The 17,544-nt window shown below is 38.7% G+C and overlaps 1 protein-coding gene across 1 annotated transcript in view; it reads right to left on the bottom strand.

Annotated features, from left to right (window-relative positions):
• Positions 1-5,827: 5,827 nt before the first annotated feature.
• Positions 5,828-17,544, bottom strand: part of LOC136853338 (uncharacterized) — a 239,542-nt gene continuing 227,825 nt past the window's right edge. Inside the window, 9 exon segments of the mRNA XM_067128701.1 lie at positions 5,828-6,248; positions 7,041-7,151; positions 7,917-8,065; positions 10,677-10,893; positions 11,310-11,383; positions 11,550-12,120; positions 12,123-12,544; positions 13,054-13,259; positions 13,475-13,609. Coding sequence (XP_066984802.1) covers positions 5,970-6,248; positions 7,041-7,151; positions 7,917-8,065; positions 10,677-10,893; positions 11,310-11,383; positions 11,550-12,120; positions 12,123-12,544; positions 13,054-13,259; positions 13,475-13,609 — 2,164 coding nt within the window. The 3' untranslated portion in view covers positions 5,828-5,969.

Raw genomic sequence — 17,544 nt, 5'->3', positions numbered from 1 at the left:
TTTTTTAATATTAATTTCACAATAACCGGTTAAAGGCTTCCTTGGGAACGTCTGAATGTTTTAGAAAGCATTTTCATCATTTCTACCTTGGAAAGAGAGTGATGTTTCAGTCAATGGCAAGCACAGACGGACTCAAAGTGTTCAATCATATATACATATACATGCAAAATATACACCAGTGTATACATGGGCATATACATACACGCATGTATACGACTGTATATATTCTGAGGACTGTTATTTCTCGATTTTACAAAACTCACTAACTCGCAAATTTGTCTGGATCAGAGTTATTCTATAGTATCTAAATGTACACTACACGACATAGAACGAACTTATGGAAAACATCTAAAAAATGACGCAACGCCTAAATCTCCCTCTGTGATCTTCATAAGCATATAAAAAAAATTTTTTTTTTGAAAGTTATTCATCACATCTGTACCCCCCCTTTTTTTTTTTTTAAACCGTCCCGTGACAGCTCGAAGTATTGAGGTCTCATGATATATATATAAACTTTAATAAAAAAAAAAGTATATATTATATATATAATTTGCACGCATCCAACGCTGAAGAAGTATAATAGTCGGACCTTTTCACGGTCTGCCTGGCATTCCCTTGTGTTTGTTGACCTAGAAATCTTTTTTTTTTATTTTTTTTTTTAATGGTTCGCTGTACGTCCGCGAGTCGATTTTCCCGGACTAATGAGTCCTTGTTTCTTTGCGAGAATGGAAAGACGAGGAAAATGTTATGTTGGCTGTTCTATTTCATTAACTTTTTGTTTTCGCTTCCTATTTGTATCAGAACGAATCTGTCTTGTTCTGAGATGTGTACAAGAATGACAGTTAGCAATTTGTGTGTGTGTGTGTGCGTGTGTATGTATGTGTATATGTATTATATATATACATATATAAAATAATATATTATATATATATATATGCATATACTGTATATATGCATATATATATATATATATATATATATATATATATATATATATATATATATATATATATATATATATACGTGTGTGTGTGAGATTAAGGAATGGAGAAATTTAGCTCAAAAAAGTAACTCAGATTGGCATATATACTACACCTAAAAGGAAAAAAACCCTTATCAGAAATAGTTTACACAGGTAAACAAAAATTCTTATTCTACAACCATTTAGCTTCCAGGGCATCATTAACCAAATTTTAAAAAGTTGCACAAATTGAGGTACATAACTTCAAAATACATAAAATCTTTGCATAATGCTGCTTTATATATATATATTTTGGAATTTAAAAAACCCTAGAACATTAACCCTAGAAAAATTATTTTACTGATGGGAAGGCACTCAGATAGGATCAAAAGCAAACTTACTTTTTTTTTTTTTTACTACAAAACTATGCGAGTTTTTCAGATTCAACAGGAAAATGGTTTAAGAGAACGCGACACGAAAATATTTCTTTAAAAGAACGACTATAGTGAAATTCGTGAAAGAATTTTTTGGAATATTTTTTTTTTAATGCAAGAAATTTTTTTTAATTTAATGGAAAAATATTCACAGGTTAAATATCTGCTTTATTGAAAATAACTATAGTATGAAACAAACATTTTCAAGCTAATTGCAAACTATACCTATGACTTTTTATCTTGGTAAATTATCAGGGAAATCTTTTTACCCAAAAAGTAAAATATTTGATATTTACAATCTAGAATAAAATCCTTTCGCATGAGTGAAAAATATAAATCACAAAAAATCTTGATACATTCAACTAAGTTTTACTTCAATTTACCTGATATACAATTTACACAGCCTTTTATACCTCACACAATCAATTTAGGCTCTGATTTAAAAATTTCACTTTCCTGAGCATCAATTGCAACTCACATGATTAAGTAATCAATAAGTTAACTGTAACTGCAAATCACATGATTACGTAATCAACAAGCTAACTGTAAAAACATGTAAAATGTATATGATATGTGTGACGCCACATTTTCGATTTTGGGAGTTCATAGGCAAATGTATTACCTATCAATACATATATATATATTTAATCACATGGACGTATCCTCAAATATTGGGTGTTTCCAGAGAGAAAACAACACAACATCCACTGCCACATTCATACCTTGACTGCAAACTTGAATGTGGCAGTGATCATTACAGTATATATTTTATCTCCAGAACAACCCAACTTAGAAGACGTTGAGCGTTGAAAAAAAAATGTACTAATATCTAAATACGTATTTAAATTTCAAGTGAAAAAGCATTCGTTACTGCCAGAAAGCAGTCGTATCTAAATAAATAATAGTTATATTTAACAAAAAACGCGAATTATAAACTCTAAAACATTTACTTCGAACTGGAATTAAGTAAATCAAAACACTAACATCGTACGTTTGGTAGGGAGCAACGAGAAAACTGCCTGCAACCGTCTGCAGTCACTTGCGACCTCTACTGCTTCTTTATTATGAAAATTTCATGTATATTTTACCCTTTCATCCTTGCTAGGCTGCGCGAAAACTATTGTTATTAAAATATTGTAATGTATGAGGTGATCAGTTAAGTAGTAAACATACCAATCAGTATTGTCGGTCGAATACTTTTGTCATACCTGAGAATAAGTGTCTTTTGGTTTTTCGCTAAACTTAATCCTACAAAATATACTGTAATGAACCGGGGCCTAATTTCTAACGCACATCAATATGACTTACCGTTATGTACTGCCTATTCACTAGAAAATAATTATATCATTCTGAAAACGATTAACTATAATAGGCCGAGTAACGTGTACACAAAAAACAGAAGTACTACTGAAAGCCTAGGCTGATTGCAGGCAGCCAAGAATCACGAATGGGGAAACAAGTTACGTGAGTTGCCAAGTGGAACTTACTTATAGCAAGTATAGCATAGTACGACGCTTTCTGATTAATAAAGCTTTTTCAATTACTGACCACACTTGACGATATTATTTGTGGATGCATTTTATCTTACGCTTTTGTACGTTCTTCAAGGGTATTTCTGAACTTATTCCTTATAAGCTGAATTATTTTTGTTCTTGGTAAATGCTTGTGATGACAACTAACCCGATCCTTGATAACTTGTTTTCATGTCTGTGTCTCCAGCTACAGAACTTCATGGCGTATGAGATTAAAAATGTAAAAAAAAAAAAAAAAAAAAAAAAAACTCGAGGTTTGGAGGATAGGTCTACAGTGCTAACGTGAATACTGAAATTACCGAGAAAGCTCGCGTGAAAGGTGATTATTCTTTAGTTAGTTAACTTTGCCAGTGTGAGACCTACAGCAAAGTGGCATTCAGTTTGAATATCTGTTATCTTGGCTCTGTTTTCTTATATTTCATCTTAATTCTAAAGCGAACACAATGTCACAGCTTACGATGGAGTGGACAGCCGAGGCTTCGCAAAAATGATTAGTTCATTGTCAGTATTGTAACAGCACAGCGTAAGTCACTAGGAAGCTGTAGACCTATGTGATACAACACAAGGTTCACGTTGGCATCGTCACGCTTCTTGTGACATCACCTTAATTCTCACAGGGTTTTCCATGACCTCATTCTGTACGCGTTGTCATTAGGTTACTGGTAATGTTTTTCCTTTGTTCTTGACCCTATTTAGAAAATAGCTAACGGAAATGTTGTTAACTGGTAAAATTCTGCTCCTAAAATGGTACATATTTTCTTGAAATATTATCGACATTTTTTTCTGAAACTGGTTACTACTTTTCTCTCTCAGGCGTTCATTATATCTGCACAAACCTTCATTGTATTCCTATAAGATACTGGCATTGTTTTCCTAACACGGCCACTGATCTATTCTCCCGAAAATGGTCATTATTTCCCAGAGAAATCCACAGGTTTTCCAAGGCCACTGGCATTTTTAGGATTACTGGATTTATATGGTAATTATTTTTTTCACACAATATAAGTAACAGCTTCTATTCAAGAATGTTAATCGAACCTTTTTTTCACAAAGGGAAGTATCTTCTTTGTCCTCAGCGCTATTCTTACCAACAATGTTCTTTTATTTCCTATTCTTGGGACTCGACGACAGCCAACAATGTGTAATCCAGACAAGAAACGAAACGAATTAAGTTATACAAGTTATGTAAGCTCGTTATGGATTGCTTCGGATCAATACAACAGTATTTAAACATCTGGTGATTTAAAAAAAAAAATGTAAATAAAAGTGATAAAGACAAGCAGGACATTATTGTTATTACACATGGTGATGATCATAATAATAATGGTGATGATGATGAACGATGGTCACGTGACGATGATGGTGATGATAATGATGGACCACACTGCAAGAAATAACCGAACTTCCTCCCGAGGAATCGTCAGTACTAACGAGCTAATTACACTAATTTACACAATGGAAAATAATCTCTAGCTAGACCGCACGATTACAAATGACATGTAAAAAACTGGACATCAAACATTATGGTAAATTGCTATGTTAGCGGTGTACCCACGAGAGAGAGAGAGAGAGAGAGAGAGAGAGAGAGAGAGAGAGAGAGAGAGAGAGAGAGAGAGAGAGAGAGAGACTTGAAAAGCTCAAGTGACAAACGACCAAACACCGTTTTCCGTTGCTTCTTCGCCACCAAATATGGGGAAAGCAGAGCATGCATCTTTCCCATTTCACAAAAAAGTGGGTTGGTGGGCGCGCGGGAGCGTGGGCTGGAGTTGAGTTAGAGGGGCGGAGGGAGGGGGAGACTGGGTAGAGACAGAGACGGGGGCGGGGGGCGGGGAAGGAAATGAGCATTTTTTCATTGTGAAGTTAATTTCTCTCTAATAGACAAGTGGATGACGATGGTAATGGTACAGGAAGGAGGAGTGCTTATTTATGTATTTCTTCTTCTTCTTCTTCTTCTTCTTCTTCTTCTTCTTCTTCTTCTTCTTCCGTATTTCTTGTATCTCCATTTTCCTTATTTATATTCACCTTATTTTCACTTCCTTTATACTCCATACATTGGTACGTCTCTGCACCGAGACTACTGCTTCTGCTTCTTCTTCTTCTTCTTCCATTTTTCTCAAAGTAGCATCGATGGAACAACACAACTAAAATGTCCTTCGCTTTATCTTCAAGAAAACTTAAAAGGCAAAAAATTGAATTCATATCGTCGACTCTTTTTTTTCATTATTTTTCGTGAAGAGGCGATTTTCTCTCTTCCTTCCATCACTGAAAATACCAAAATGTCAAAATACCATAATGTCATTCAACCGAAAAGGTACGAATCTTCAATATTCATTTGCCTCTGACCTTTCAGTATTTCATCTTTCAAGGAATCTCTCAGAGATTTTCAAATATCATCATCGGTTTTCTTGTTCCTTCGGGTGATTTCCCTTTCTTTTGCAACCACTCGCACAGTCCACCAGATGGCATTTCTTTCCAAGAAGAGCGGAACTCAAGCCTTCCAAATATTTGGCACCCTGTCTTCCATAACTCTCACGTGAGAACGACAACTGCAATGCTTGAGTCTCGTTTACACCTGCTCTTCGTTCTTTCTCACTTCCACTATTTATTGTATTTTTTTTTATCCTCTCTCTTCTTTTCAGTCAAAAGCACTTGTGGAACAGACGAAGTGATGTAAAAATATAGCGTTTGTTTAAATGAAGTTAAATACTATTATACATTGTCACATTTTACTACATACTAATATGTTTTGTTTATTTTTTTTCTTTCTAGAGAACTTATCAAAAATACTATGATTTGAAAAGACTGTCTGACTATAGGGCGTGGGATTTCAAAGTCCGTTCTGTCTGCAGTAGTTCATCGAAGCGGGAAAGATCAACGGTTAATTTGTAGAGTCCGGGACAGGTTTGTGCGTCTCGCGCGAAACGTTAAAGAAACTATATACTTTATATATTTATTCACTTATATCTCTCTCTTTTTTTTTTTTTTAATGTATCTTATCAGCATGGTGTCTTAATCTGTTTCCTTCTGCCGCGTCGAATGGCATCAGGTCGCGTAGGCTCCGAGGGGCGTGGCGACCTCCAGGCACCGGCGCTGGAGGAGGAGGAGGAGGAAGAGGGCGAGGAGCGACATCAGGTAAGTCAGGGCGACGTCTGGACGTAAGTGGTCGGAGGCCGATGCGTAGGACGTCTGGGCCTCGGGGAAGTTCACCTCCACCTGGGCCAGGATGAACATCGACAGGTGAGCGTCCGTCAGGATGTCCGAATGGCGGGGCCTCAGGTTTATCTTATCGGCGAGGGCCTGCAGTGGTCCGGCGCATTCCTCCTGAAAGAGGATGATGCATTAGAAAAAAAACTACTTTTTTAATTTATGGGATCTGCTTTCTGGATAAACCAAAAGCCTCTACTAACTCCAAGTACCCGCGCCCCCCACCCCAATGCCAATCAGAGAGTGGGGAATGCAGTAGATTGCTTTTAAATGTTAAAAATTTATGAAATTTGCTTTTCCTTTCCTAGATAAACCAAAAGCCTTTACTAACTCCAAACAAAATGCCAGTCAGGAAAGGGGGAATAGATTGCTTTTAAATGTTAAAAATTTATGAAATTTGCTTTCTAGATAAACCAGAAGCCTTTACTAACTCCAAACACTCCTCTCGAATGTCAATGAGAGAGGGGGGGATACTAGATTGCTTTTTAATGTTACAAATTTATGAGATATGCTTTCTAGATAAACCAAAACCCTTCACTAACTCCAAACACTCCCCTCGAATGCCAATCAGAAAGGGGGAAATAGATTGTTAAATTTAAAAAATGGATTTCTAGATAAACCATTAGCATTGCTAAACCCAACACACCGTCCGCCCCAACCCCCTCCTAAAATATCTCATCCGTTCTCTCCACCTACAACTGACTCTCCCCAAAACCTTCATTCTACATTATGCTTCTGTATCTCCAACACTTAAAAAACTTATTAGACTTTGGGTTCCTGCGTTCCTTCCTGCGGAATGGAATGGAATATAAAAGTTCACGCCAAAGGAAAAGAGCGCTGGGGCCCGTGAGGTCATTCAGCGCTGAGAGAGAGAGAGAGAGAGAGAGAGATCTCCTACTGCAGCCTTACCTTTTCCCTCCGTTGCCTGACGAAAGCGTTCATGAATCTCTCCGGATCCACATCCAACTTGGCAATGGCGATGACGTTCTCTCCAATGTGGTTCTTGAGAGACAAAGTACACTGCAAAAAAAGGTAAGTGCAATTAACATACAAGGGTGACAGAACCAATACATAGTTGGCTTAGATTGAAGACATTTAATCCTTGTTGTTGTAAATAAATATGTGGATAGTAAAGTCAGTGATAATTTTATCTTATAGTGCACATGAAGAAGATGAAGACGAAAAATGTGATGGTCAGGGAATGTAAACGATCCTTATAATGGGTTACAAGGAGGATGAACAACTCAAATGATCATCAGATATCCTTTAGGGAATTTAGTAATATTCAGTCACACACACACACACACACACACACACACACACACACACACACACACACACACACACACACACACACACACACACACACATATATATATATATATATATATATATATATATATATATATATATATATATATATATATATATATTTACATGTAAAATCTGATCTAATGTATATGGCTTAGAGCTGAAAAAAAGGTTTCAACTCAAATAATATATATATATATATATATATATATATATATATATATATATATATATATATATATATATATATATATATACATACCTTCATTAACTCTATTACTCATTCACTAACTTCAACCTCGCCATTTCACTCAATACCTATACAAGACATCAAGCCAGCCTCAAATGCACAGCAGCGCCTTCTCCCTTAAAAAAAAAAAAAAATCATATCTTAAACGCGAGAAAAAAAAAAACCTTCTCTTTTCCACCCACAGTCATCTCTCTGCCAATCTCACGGTTCCTTTGCCTGCTTACATTGAATCCATATTGCTTCACGAGAATCGCCTCCATCTGACTGAGCGCGTCCAGCTCGTTCTTGCTGGTGACTGGCTTCAGGATTTCCATCTCGCCCTTGCTGTAGCCCAAGAACATGTAGACCCCTGGGCCGAGCGGTGCGTAATCATCTGGAAGGAGGCAAGAAATCGACAGGTAAGGAACTTAGTGATCTGCAGAGTTAGCCAAGAGAGAGAGAGAGAGAGAGAGAGAGAGAGAGAGAGAGAGAGAGAGAGAGAGAGAGATACTGTATTATTATTTCCTCGAACTAATTCATTGTGTAAGCAATACTGCAATGTAAATAAAAAATGACAAATTTTAAAATTAATTTGTATTTTTCATAGCTACCAAACCTGCGGTCTTAATATTAGGATAAATCTTCTGGCGTTTCCAGCTGGCGCCAGAAGATTTATCCTAATGTTAAGAACCAGGTTTATTCCCCATATGAACAACTTATGTCTTACTGAAAATAAGCTTAAAACAACGTCTGAGAGAGAGAGAGAGAGAGAGAGAGAGAGAGAGAGAGAGAGAGAGAGAGAGAAAACAGGCAACTTACACAAAATAAAATCTGAGCTCAGTATCTTTAACTAATAAAATTTACTGTCGTATAATGTTTTCATCCAGTTAACTATGGAATTCAAACTATTTACTGCATCTGACAATCACAGTTATTTCCTTCTCTCCAAAATCCCTAGTCACTGGCTTTCACGATGCCGTAATTCCACTTTCAAGCCTCAATAAATTATATATACATCCTTCCTAAGTCCATTCATGCATATTGGCATTCATACCCATGATTATTTCAGCACAATAAAATTTACATGCCTGCCAAGTCAAGATACATCTGTGTACATTATTAATCCAACTTCTGTGACCGAATGCGATTTGCAGTATCAACGTAATTAAGCCTGCCTCACCTTCCACCTTCACTTACGAAATGCAACGGATTTATCAAATATTTAGGTTACAGTTGTCTGAGATGTCTCCTGAACTGAATCGAACTGAATATAGAGTTTAGGCCAAAGGCCAAGCACTGGGATCTATGAGGTCATCCAGCGCTGAAACGGAACTTGACAGTAAAAAGGTTTGAAATGTGTAACAGGAGGAAAACCTCAAAGCAGTTGCAGTAAGAATCAATTGTTAGGAGAGGGTGGAGATGGAAGAAAGAGAATGTGAAAGGAGGTACAGTAAAAGGAACGAAAGGGGTTGCAGCTAGGGGCCTAAGGAAGGCACGCTGCAAAGAACATCAAGTAATGCCTACAGTGCACCGCATGAGGTGTACTAACGGCACTAACCCCTTACGGAGATGTTTCCTGAGGAACACATTCAACAAACCGTATGAGAAGTGTAACTGATATCTAACAAATCATTCTTAAAAAAATCAAAGGCAAAATGCTTTCATTGATTAGCTATGTGAGTCCCCAGCCTAAGTCTTATTATTTGTTTCCTCTCGATATAATCTGCTTCCACCGTAAATCTTATTTATAAAAGGAAATGAATTTTCTTCCCATACCCAATTACAGTAAATCTTCTTCAGAGGTCACTTAAATCGGTACAATTATCTATTTACATAAGCTGAATTAGAAATTTATAACTTTTAAGCACCTGCTCTTCGCAGCAGAATTAAGTAAATGTCCATCATCATCTGAACAATGAAAAAGTATACCCAATTAATTTTTACTTCGATAAACTCACGTTATTTCACCTCCATTTTCACTCATATGTTGTCATTCTTCCTTTGGTTACCACTAAAATCGTTATTGTAAACAAGACTAGTGTTATTTCGCTTTTATTTCCATTCATGCTATGTTATTCCACCTTTGATTACCACTACAATCATTAGCGTAAAACAAATACCTTTGTTTCACCTTTATTTTCAATCATGCTGTCATTCTTCCTCTGACTGCCACTAAAACAGTTATTATAAAAAACAAATTCAGCTGTAAAATATAATGACATTCTCTTCTGCCTAAAATTACTAATTGCAACTATGTTCATTTTTTTTCCAACTATACTTATAAGCAAAGGACTTCCTTATACTGCACAACCTTTAAAATTCACTGCATTTATTCGCCCAACTCTTACAAATGCCCGGTGACATAATTTCAGATGGAAATTGCACCAATGCCCCCCAATTTTTTTTTTGTACAAAGAAAAACTCCATAACAAAATGTGTTCATTCCCATTAATGCATTTTCCAGCTAAGGCTATTTTTGTACACTTTCGCTGCTGTTTGTTCCAAAAATTGAGTCTCGATACGCGTTTTTCCCTCCGAGTTCCATTGATCAGATGTCGACATCATTCCTCTGCAACTCAGCCGAGAGGGTCATTGTATTTTCTTCGCTGCATCACGCAGGTATTGTCATTGAATGTCCACAGCCATCAAAGACAATGGAAGCTACTTTCCACCCTCCAAGCGACCATTTACTCGTCTGCAGTGAGGTTAGTTTTTATATCAAAGCTCGTTTACTCATTCTTAGCCAACTGGCTTTAGATATCTCGAAACATTTCCCCCTTTCTCACTCGACATTTCAACAGACTCACAAAATTTTCATGGAGAAAGTGATGCTTTTCTTTTACTCAGTTTTTTCTTATATGAACTTATCTTTCCTTACACCTGCTTTTGAATCTGAATATACATATATATACTCAAGCATAACACGTTCTCATAATAAACACATCCACAATATTATACTCTTGATCATTTCTCTGGGAAATGAAAACAAACCCACATAATCTTACCTGGGTCAGGCTTCTGGCAAATGAAATTCCCGTCGTAGCAATCGCAGGCTCCCCTGTGGGCAAGGTAGTACGGGGCACTGTGAGGGTACTTGGCACTCTCCGTGTTGCAAGATTTGTTCTCCATGCAACGCAGGGTCGTGCATATAGCCTCGGGCTTCGCTGCCCCGTTGGGAATCCTGCACTCACACAGAGCCGAGCAGTCAGACGTGTTGTATATCTGTTTTGGATGGAAAGAACATCAATATCATTCATTGCCTAATCGTGCACAGAAGACAGCAACTTCAGGACTGGCAATATGATTAATGCAGAGTTAGCTTTGAGGAACAATTCTTCTACGTAACCAATTCACATGAGTAATATTCAAATTAATGGACCCTATGTGAACGTTTCTTTTGGATTTTTCCTTTACATAACAAACATACATGAAAACGCAACGCAATTACGGTTTTCCCCCATTTAACTGGTATACAATTGAATATCACGGTGCGTCCATAATGTAACAAAACAACAGGTAGACATTTAGCGTCAAATAAAACTATGGAAAAAACTGATTTGGGTTTTATGATTTGCTGTTTTATCTTGAAGGGGTATTCTCGTTCCTAAGCTACGCAATAGAGTCATGCCTTTACGTACCCTTCTGCGACTCCCTTCTGGAATTTCCAAGTTCATCATTTGTTCATTCTTCACGTTTTTAATGGAACAAGTTCCTGAAAATAGAAAGAGAACAAGCGTGAAATGGCAGTAAACACTCTTGTATTTCTTGTGGGTATTGTTTACAAAGACAGGTTTCTTAAATGAGAAAGAAACATATTCCTGATACTAAAATTCAAAGGACTTTGGGGCATTACATCACCGGACAGCCGCTGTACTTACTGCGAGGCCTAGTAGTGGTTGGGACGTCAGTCGTCGTAGTTAAATACGGAGTGGGTGCTGGCATGACCGCGGGCGTTGGAGTGAGACCACCTCCGACGGGATGTGGCGTCACGGGAGGGAGGGTCGTCGGGAAGTCTTCTTTATCTGGGAGGTCAGGTAAAGCTGCCACTGGGTATCCACGATTTCTCCAGGTACTGCCAGTTCTTCCATTGGATCCAAGCTTGCCCCAGTTGTTGCCTTTGTCCGTGGGCGTGATGTGAATGGGGGTGCCCCGATGCCCGGCACCTCCGCGCTCTCTTCCGTAGCCATTAATCGCGTGATTTGGGTCGTAACGACTTCCGCCTCGCCCCGCCCCTCCGCCATTGACGCCCCCAGCAGGGACCCGGGATCCCCAAGTGCTTCCGGTCTCCTCGTGTTCTCCGCCAAACCGGCCATTGTGACCCCCGACATTAAGACCACCCCCTCGGCTGCGACCATTATGCCATCTAGATCCAGGGGGCTGGGGCTCGTGAGGGAATCCTCGGTTGGGGGGTATTCTCCCCACGCCGTTTTCTCTACCCAAAGTTATGGTCCCCTGACCGCGGCCAGTTTCGCCAATGACATACCCATCTCTGCCGAGGGGAAACCGCTCACTTTCACCAGGGAGGTCGCCGCCGCCGTTCCTTCCGAAAGGTACACTTCCAATCCTGTCTCTCCTTCCCCGGCGCCCTCGCCCACTGTGAGGCCAGGGTGATGCGGCGGTCCCCAGACGTTTGGAAGCTCCTGGCCGTACGTGCTAGAGGGCCGGGGGCCCATGTTCTCCGGGCTCATTTCCTGTATGACCCCGTAACCACCTGGAGGTTGGGGCAAGTTTTCTTCTTCCTCTGGCGTGGGGTTAATGTATGGGATGCGTGGTGGTGGCGGGGTCGTCCGAATCTGGGGTCTGCGGAAAACTTCGTCTAAACTCTCGGTGGAACCTTGGCTGATCTCTTTGTGAAGCATCAAATGCGACTCGACTGGAAGAAAAGGAAAGGAATGTATAGAATTCTGGCCTAAGACCAAGCGATGGGATCTATGAGGTCATTCAGCGCTGAGAGGGAAATTGATAGTCGACAGGTTTGAAAGGTGTAACAGGGGGAAAGCCTCGCAGTTGCACTATGAAACAATTGCTGAGAGACGCTGGAAAGTCAGATGGAAGAAAGAGAATATGAACGGAGGTACAGTACAAGGAATGAAAGGGGTTGCAGCTAGGGGCCGAAGGGGCGCTGCAAGGAACCTTAAGTAATGCCTACAGTGCACCGCGTGAGGTGCACTGACGGCATTACCCCCTTAACGGGCTGGAAGAGAAGAGCAACGGATAACAGAGACTCTTCGTGAGACCATGCAAATTCCAGAGGACGTATAATTTTTAAAGAAGATTTTCAAGTCACGAATCAAAACAGGTTAGTTATTTTTTGAGAGAGAGAGAGAGAGAGAGAGAGAGAGAGAGAGAGAGAGAGAGAGAGAGAGAGAGAGAGAGACTTACTGACACACGGGTTGGACCAAAGAAGTTTCTGCCAAGTATAACAGTCGTGCTGATTCAAGAAATCTGTTCCCTTGCAGACGCACGTGGCGTGAAGCTCTGTCCCAAGGATGTTCATAACTGCTTTTTGGCAGCTGCGGTGGGTATCGGCGCATCTCCCAGTCATGGCATCTGCTGCACACTTCTGCTCGTACTCGCGGAGTTTCTCTCTGTCAGAGGAAAACATAGATAAAATATGATAACAGGTCAATATCGTACTTTGAAACAAACATTCAGGGGTACCTGTCTCATAATAGCTTCTGTACATCACTTTTTAATGGTTTGTACGAAACCCATTTTATTCCTACATCTACAGACAACTGAGAAAATAATGCTGAAGTAAAAAAAAAAAACATCCGGTGGTTACTTCTGCAGGTGTGCTTACCTGCAGACGGGGCTCTTGCGACACTGCTCTGCAATCTTGTGGCACTTCATAGGGTCGCGGCCTGAGTGCCTCTCGGCGCAGGTCGGGTGGAGTTTCCTCATCGCCGTCAGACATTCTCCATCTGGGTCATTTTGTCTGTTCCGGGGAAGGAAATGGAGGAATTGACGTATGGACACACCATTCATGAGATATGGACACAGTTCATGAGACAGATGTGTGTGTGTGTGTGTGTGTGTGAGAGAGAGAGAGAGAGAGAGAGAGAGAGAGAGAGAGAGAGAGAGAGAGAGAGAGAGAGAATCATGGTACCATTCTTAGGTCATGAAACAAATTCATAATTGCTAAACTGTTTGACAGCAAATGTCAGTTTCTCAGTCACGTCATTGAGCAGGGGAAGGATGACTCCTGCGTAACCTCCTCCTGCCCATCCTGGCTTGTGTGACGCCCAAGATGACAGGGCACTGTGCCACAGTGTGGCTTGCTGTGACCTCACTCTAGGGCGAAAAAGGAGTTAAGTTCCCTCGTACGACGAGAAGAACAGCCCGAAAGCCTAGATAGGTCTCTAAATTTAAAACACTCCAGAAACAGATTTATTTCTGTTGCAACAAATAGGCTTCTACATGCTTAAGAAAATTCAGGCTGGTGTTTCACCAAGGTCTAGCTAGAGTTTGTAGTGAACGGTGCTGTTATCGCTTTGTTCAATTTCTAAATCAAACTGATCTGCACGTGTTGGAAACTGACAGACAACGTTTCAGTCTAGAGGAGATTTTGATGACAATAATCATTTCAACTTCCAGGGTTTTTTAGCATTTCCACAAGTTTTAATGGAAGTGAAAAACCCTTGGAGCTGAAAAGATTATTCTGTCATCAAAATCACCTTTGAATTACAATATTCTCCATTAAAACTCATGGAACGAAGACACCTTTGAAGGGAAGAGCGGTAGCACCCTTTAAAGATTTATTCCTCAAATTCATATTCAAGGACTCTTCGAAATTCCACTGAAGAAAAGCGCGCTGGACGCCATCTTCTACTCAGAAAACCGAGAAGCAGAGAGAATGTATGTACCAATTTTGTCTTATTATAGAGCCTAACGTTGACGGCCCTCGGAAAGGATGGAAAAAGTGCTCTGGAATAAGAAATTATACCTAACAGGGGCTGCAAATATGAGGTTATTTATGGCGTTATATTTATCAGACAGACGGCCCTTTTTATTACTATTGGAGCTTTCTTCTTAATACCCATACGCTCACATACTGTATACTTCCACAAGCATCCTTGATGCATGCGTGCATACATTAAGTAATACATATTATATTTATAAATGCATGCATATATGTATATATATAATATATATATATATATATATATATATATATATATATATATATATATATATATATATATAATATAGATAAATATATATATATATATGTATATATACACACGCGTTATGAATTACATGACATACATGCTATAAGTATACATGCGTATACACGCATAGAAACATATAGCACACATATACCGAATACATCCCTTTCATCCGAGCGGAAAGAAGTGGGTAAAACACGCCGTTTTTGACACCGGACAGACAAATATTAGCAGCCTACGTCAGCCTGACATGTCCTTAATAGCCGAGGAGAGGCTTGTCGCCATAAACAGACTAAGTCTGACGCGTGTGGCTGCCCCCGGGGGGTTGGGGTGGGACACCAGAATGCCTCATCAGAATAATGGCTGGAGACGAATTTCATCTCCGCATATCCCAAGGCCTAACGCCTTCCCCTGGCACAAAGTCATCATCGCCCTCTCTCTCTCTCTCTCTCTCTCTCTCTCTCTCTCTCCTTGCAGAAATTTAAATTTATTTATATCTATTGATATGAAAATCATACTGACCTCTTTCTCTCAATCTCTCTCCTCGATTTGTGGAAATTTAAGTTTTATTTATGTCCATTGATATGGAATTCATTACTGACTTTTCTCTCTCTCGATTTGTAGAAACTTGAGTTTTATTTATATCTATTGATATGAAATTCATTTCTGACTTCTCTCTCTCTCTCTCTCTCTCTCTCTCTCTCTCTCTCTCTCTCTCTCTCTCTCTTTGTTGAAATGTAAGTTTTATTTATATCTATTGATATGCAATAGATTACTGACCAAGAGTTCTTTTTTCACATCAAAATAGAGAAACAAGAAGCTTAGGTGGGTAGAATGCAGCCAGTTTTCCCTAAGGCGAGGTCGTGACCTAAAAAAATAACTAAAAATGAGAGAGGGTGACAGAGAGAGATCAGCTACAAATACGCACGAGCATACATACGTATATAATGAGAGAATAAATAACTGAGATAAAGAAGAAAGAGAGAGAAAGATATGCTATACTGTACATATATACAAACGCATACATGCATAAATAATGAGAGAAAAAAATAAGATAAAAAAAGAATGAGTGAAAGATCTGCTGTACATAATATATAATGAGAGAAAAATAACTGAGGTAAAAGAGAAAGGGAGAGAAAGATCTGCTATACATGCATACATAATGAGAGAAAAAATAAGATAAAAATAAAGAGTGAAAGATCAACTGTACATAATATACAATGAGAGAAAAAAAACTGAGGTAAAAGAGAAAGAGAGAGAAAGATCTGCTACACATGCATATATTCATAAATAATGAGAGAAAAATAATAGAAAAAATAAATAGTGAAAGATCTACTGTGCATAATATACAATGAGAGAAAAAACCTGAGGTAAAAGAGAGAGAGAGAGAGAGAGAGAGAGAGAGAGAGAGAGAGAGAGAGAGAGAGAGAGAGAGAGATCTGATATACATGCATAAATAATGAGAGAAAAATAAGACAAAAATAAACAGTGAAAGATCTGCTGTACATAATATAAAATGAGAAAAAAAATAACTGGGGTAGAAAGAGAAAGAGAGAGAGAAAGATCTGCTATACATGCATACATAATGAGTGGCGATAACCCCATCCAGCGAATCTCCACTCCTCGCTGGAGATTGATTGCACCGATCTTAATTATCGTTTCCTTTAAGCCACGCCCTGGCGAATTATGCAGCGAGTGCCTGAAGTGTCTGTGTGAAAGCATAATTGGGCGCTCGTAGTATCGGGAGTATCTCGGGGCGGGAGGCTGGAGAGTAATTATATGGGAGGTCGATATCTGATGTGGTCCACTTGCTTTGAGTCTTCGGGTTGGTCGTCCATTTTTTTTTTTTTGGTGGCGATATCTTCTGCTTTTTCATAAATTTTTGGCTGTTTCTCTTCTTTATAAGTGACTAAAATTAGTGTTATAAGTAGGGTAAAACTAGTGAAAATAGTGCTATAAAGACGGTAATGATTGTGAAAACACAAGTAGTATCGATAACACTGTTATTATTATTATTATTATTATTATTATTATTATTATTATTATTATTATTATTATCCTTCGTTTTGTTACTCTTTCCAATTCTAGCCATATCATATTTGTCATTATTTATCTGCATAAATAGAGGCTTACCTTGGCTATGACCGGAATGTATAATGTCAGTGACCTCACCCGACCTAATTTTTATAAGTCACATGACCTCTTTAAGAATGTCAGTGATTATTTAGATACTTCGTAAGGAAACGATATCTTTGCCTTACGTTTCTTTTTAATGTATGGTTCTAAAGATCCACTTTATTTCATTAAGTAATTTCTCGAGTGACAGTTTCTGCATACCCTATCTTCCATGATATTTATTTTCCCATTAATTTGTTTATTTACCCATTCATTTGTGCATTCCCTTGATGTATACGTTGATGTATTTTGCTAATATTATCTCCTTTTACCCGTTTTATTTAGTCGTATTTATATTTTCTCGTCCCCTTGTTTATGTAATTATTTATCTGTCACAAACGCCCGCCCTGGTCTTTCGAGAAATGTTTATTCGTTCATTCCTTTATCCGTTCGTGAAAGTTGTCCGTCTGTATCATATGAACCCGTCACATTCACTTACGTGACTCCGAATAAGTCTTAAATCAATCAGTTATCCTCTTAATTTACTTACAGCTAGCAAATGCCCCCATCCCGAATATCATTCGGTCAT

This window comes from Macrobrachium rosenbergii, chromosome 27 (genome assembly GCF_040412425.1).
Source record: "Macrobrachium rosenbergii isolate ZJJX-2024 chromosome 27, ASM4041242v1, whole genome shotgun sequence".
Taxonomy (NCBI): domain Eukaryota; kingdom Metazoa; phylum Arthropoda; class Malacostraca; order Decapoda; family Palaemonidae; genus Macrobrachium; species Macrobrachium rosenbergii.
This window is presented reverse-complemented; position numbering and strand designations above follow the sequence as displayed.